The 4992-nt window shown below is 45.8% G+C and overlaps 1 protein-coding gene across 1 annotated transcript in view; it reads left to right on the top strand.

Annotated features, from left to right (window-relative positions):
• LOC130121617 (breakpoint cluster region protein-like) overlaps window positions 1-3321 on the top strand; it is a 90885-nt gene extending 87564 nt beyond the window's left edge. Inside the window, exon 4 of the mRNA XM_056290459.1 lies at window positions 3124-3321. Coding sequence (XP_056146434.1) covers window positions 3124-3321 — 198 coding nt within the window. The remainder of the gene's footprint in view (window positions 1-3123) is intronic.
• Window positions 3322-4992: the final 1671 nt, after the last annotated feature.

Here is a 4992-nt window from a genome sequence, read left to right as displayed (position 1 = left end):
TTTTAAAACGTTGATATCCCTTAACATCTTTGTGCGGCAGTTGGCAGCTGTAGCCTAGCCTACTTGGTCTGTTGATTGGTCTGCCTCGAACGTTAGCCGTCGACTAAAGGGTCCGACCCCTTAGCTAAGGGCTAAGCGAGGCTACTTACTCGTGGTCGTTACACTACCCCCCCTCCACCCCCCCACCCCTTGGATTTAAAGGACTCAGCAGACTCTGGTTGTCTGATGGCAGCAGGCAGGTTATCCCACAAGAGCGGGGGCCCGATAGGAAAAGGACAGGATGTGGGATGTCCGATTACGTTAACTGGATTTACCCCAACCATTTCCAGCCTCATGCCTGAATTTGGGGTTTTTCTTGCGGCGTTCTTCGTGTCCAGGGCCCGGGGATGGGGAGTGTCGTGGATTGGAGTATACCGTACCGGGCTGTACAGCCCTTCGAGACTATACCTTGTGATTTGACATGTCCCGGCCCGCAACAGCGTGTTTTAAGGGGGTCCCATGATGTGACGGGTCGCACGTTGTGGTGCAACACCGGTCCAGCGTGAACACAGTCTGGATACTGGTGTCCTCTTCTGATCATGCACCAACCCAGTGTCACGGTGTGTTCACGAATGACGCATAAAAAAAAAAACAGGCCAGGCGGGCGGCCTGTCCAGGGTGTCTCCCCGCCTGCCGCCCTGTGACTGCTGGGATAGGCCCCAGCATCCCCGCCACCTGAGAGCAGCATAAGCAGTTTGGATAATTGGGTGGATTACGTCCCCACACACACACACACACACACACACACACACACACACACTTTTTTTTAATTGAAAAGTGTTTCTAAACGTTATTGACGTGATGTTATGCTGTCAAAAAGAGACATCCCTTTGCAATTTTTCCACCTACTAAGTGATGTTTAATTGAATTGAATTTATTTATTTTTTTCATTTTACTTATTGTCTAAAGATATCCAAGCGTTTGGGGAGGTGATTGAGAGCCTCCTCCGTTCAAAAAGGACGAGAAAAGGAAGAGATGAACTGCGATAACTTGACACATCTGGGGGGGGGGGGAACTGTCAAATTTAGCAGCAGTTTTTAAGGGCTGTTGAGAAAAGCTAAGCGAGCCTATGTAGATAGATGCTAGGAGCTGGTGTGGGGGGGGGGAGTCCCGTATCGGGGGACTGTTGTAGTAATATTATAATGATGTGTAATGGAACCAGACGTATCATCTTGGGCTGTGGGCGGGGGCATCACGTTGAGCCAAGTTCAGTCTTTAAGTTGGTGTGTGAAGTACGGTGGAGACCCGCATATGCCATGTTGGTCAACAATGGGAGATAAATACCTTTTCATATTTGTGTACATCAGGAAAAGCGAGACAGACCGAGACACTGAGCCATGCGGTGAGCGAGGGAGTGATGAAGAGATGAAGAGTGAAAGAGACACACACCAGAAAGAGTGAAATGAAGACATTAGGAGCACACAAACCGATCTAAAAGCAAAAGGAGAGTAAAAAGAGCCGCACTCCTTTCTCAAAGCCAGAGTGGGACCACTTTGAGCTGCCACTCATCTTTTGCCCCAGAGGGCCTCTTGTCTTCAGGGCCTCTACAGATGATCCTTTACAACCCCAGTGCCTGTTAGTCCATCTCTGAGACACTGGTAGTCCAGGAGATATGGGAAAATGACGGTCACTTTTCCATAAAAACGTGAAACTCGGGTACACTTGTACGGTTTGGGGCCCTGAACATTTTCAGAAATGGAGCCATCACAAAAACACCTCGTGGCACTTTACTATCTGCCATATCCAAATTATGTCATTTGCATCATGTAATGATAACACAGAAAAGGTGATGTGATACCATCATAAACTGGTCAGGTGAGTAGTTCATTGTGCATTCAGTGACGCTGGTGAGAAGGAAATCATGGTGTCTGAGGACCTAGGCTAGACTTTATAATACCATTTCTGTTCCATGTATGTTGTGTAGAGTTTTAAAATCTTAATCCTTTTCTTCATTAACCTTGACAATACAGTGACTCTAAAGACTAGTTCAATCTGATTTTCGCAACTTAGCTTAAAAAGAATGTGTCCAAAACAAAGATTTACTGCAAAAATGTTATTTCAGAAACACATTTGTTTGTTTGTTTGTTGTTGTTGTTGAAGAACCAATTCTTTACTGTCTCCTTCACAGTCTCCTCCACATTGACACAGATCTGTGTGCACTTTAAGGAGGCTTTCTTGTGGCCACAACTTAAGAGTTCAAGGATGGACTAGCTTGCCTGTGGAAGAGTTGAGCACAAGGGTCTCCAATCACTTGAGTCCATCCAACCCCAGGCTGTTGGAGATGGCAAATTTGGTGCCACCTCAAGTGCTTGTCCCCAACAGTGTCCTCCTGGGTATACTGCTTTTTTTTTGTTTTTGGCTCCCCCCCCTTTTTTTTTCTCCCTTATTGTACTTGGCCAATTACCCTATTTTCTGCTGCTCCACCCCCTCTGCCGATCCGGGGAGGGCTGCAGTAATAACCAACATAAAAAGACACCGAGACATACATGACTTTTATTATTAAACATTTTGGAACCTGTATAGATTGTATAGAAATATGTCAAAAAATTAGTTGTAGTAGTATCGTCACAAGCTCCAGTCTGAGGGGTCATTTCAACAAATATCACATTAGTCAACCGTCAGTGCCACATGGGGGACATTCATAATAGCTGATGATCTGCAGCCAAAGCCAGCAAAGGTCGAGGCGGTCCAGCGCATGCCACCACCAACTGATAAACACTGTGCTTCTTAGGCTGTGTGACTTACCTGTCGATGTTTATACCAAACCTCCATGAAGAGGATACTCTGCATACTCCTCCATGCATACTCTGCATACAACAGCTCCTCGAGAGTGCTGTAGAGTTTGCATGCCAGCACAGCAGTGACCCTTTGACAGACTCAGCGATGTTGTGCAGGCATCCCACAGTGCTCAAGTTTTTTTTTATCCTCAAACCAAGTCCAAATACCCTGTTCCACTTGGACAAGGAGCTGTCCCTCTGCACGACAGTCAGCCTGTTGCCTTCTCACCCAGATTGTTAACTGAATAAGGCGACTATGCACAAATTGAGAAGGAAATGCTCTCTATTGCTCATGCCTGTTGTCAAGTATGTAGCAGTATATAATCACCTTAAGCCCCACAAAGACATCTTCAAGAAGTCACTGTTGTCTGGCCCCATGCCCATCCAGAGAATGGGTCTTCGACTCCAGTGGTATAAGAACAAGAAAGGAAGGGACAAGGATCTGGAGGGAGCTTTCTCAGAGCACTCCAGATACGTAGGGCCTAGAGTGTGTCTCCATGCTTAGCTTGATTTCAGTTGTAGACTGTGGAAACAGTCAATACCACCGCAACGGTCAACACCTTTGCACAAGTACTGCAGCGGCCAACCGGTCATGACGTTGGATGTGTGATTAGCCTTGGACCAAAGTATCAGGACTCCCCGCTGAAAAGGAACAGCATCCTCCAGTTCCTCCTAAATGTCCTCACCCACCTCCTAAATAACCTTTGAGCCCGACTCAAGCCCCGCCAGTTGAACAGTATACTACCAGGTGGGGAAGAGTTGTGACGTTTCCTGAGAGACTGAATATATCCCAGCAGTCATTGGGCAGCCGGCGGGGAGACACCCTGGGCAGGCCACTAGTCCATCACAGGGAGACTGAATAGATGACTGATTGAATCTGCAAACAGTGTTATTGTTAGGGCCGGGCATGGTAAAGCTGTCTTGTGGCTGGGGTGTGCTAGTAACCCCTCCTAGCAAGTTATTGCTTTCTAAAGTATTAAAGTTCAACGAGTGTTAAGTAAGGTCATTTAAAGTTAGAAAGAAATGAGACAGTTCAAATATTATAGCATTCAAGCCATATGCGTTTTGTTAAAACACGTTTCTTTTTGCACTTCTTATTTCCATGGCAACCACATTGTTTTTGTTTGAAAAAACGTGATTGCTCCCTAAAACGTTCGGCGTGATAGCAATGACAGATGTATGCAAAATAGTGATATCTATCAAAAAATGTGCAAATTGCTAATTTTTCAAACAAAATCAACGTGGTTGCCATGGAAATAAGAAGTGCCAGAGGCGGCATGAGCAGTCATGGCAGAAGCATGACTTTATGTCCACAACTGTAAGTAATCTGAAGATTTATATGTCCTGATCTGACTGGATGTTTAGTCCAGAAATAATAAATTTCACTTTATTCACGTATATTCATTGTGCGTTGTATGCTAGCTAACGAGTTAGGTTAGCAAGTGTAAGACTTAGCCAGCTTTTTCTCCAAAAAGTGAAAGTTGTCATTACCATCACATGTTGCTGTTACGACTCTTTTTTATTCTAAATTTATTTCTGATTTTTCCCTTTTTCTCCCAATTTATTGGCCAATCAATCCCTATTTTAGTTCAAACGCCCACCCTCGTACTGCATGCGGTCGCCAACCGCATCTCTCCGGGCGGCAGTCTCGAGGGAGTCGCCTCGCCACTTCCGTGACCAGGCGACCCGGAGACGCTTTCATGTGACGAACACAAGCCGACTCCGCCCCCTCCCGAAGACGGCGCTGCCAATGATTGCTGCTTCATCGAGTCCGGCCATAGTCGGACCTGACGAGACCGGGGCGCGGACGTCCCCAGTGGGCAACTGCATCGACACAAAGCCGATGCTTAGACCGCTACACCACCGCCGTTGCTGTTACAACTTTGAAAAAAAGCATCGTAATATCAAAACTTATTGAATAGGACAATCAAAGCTGTGCTAAGATATTTGTTCCAGACCACTTAATAGAGCTTTTTTGGGGAAAAAAAACAAACAAAAAAACAGTTTAAAGAAAATTTTTGGGGTTTTTTTTCCAAAATTTCAAAAGCCAAAAGTGCCCCAAATTGAAGAATCACCCTTATACTCTTTCAGGAAGTTATATTAGAGAATGGGATGAGTTAAGATAGGTGGCACGGTGGTGCAGTGGTTAGCGCGGTCGCCTCACAGCAAGAAGGTC

The sequence above is a fragment of the Lampris incognitus genome, chromosome 12 (genome assembly GCF_029633865.1).
Source record: "Lampris incognitus isolate fLamInc1 chromosome 12, fLamInc1.hap2, whole genome shotgun sequence".
Taxonomy (NCBI): Eukaryota; Metazoa; Chordata; class Actinopteri; order Lampriformes; family Lampridae; genus Lampris; species Lampris incognitus.
This window is presented reverse-complemented; position numbering and strand designations above follow the sequence as displayed.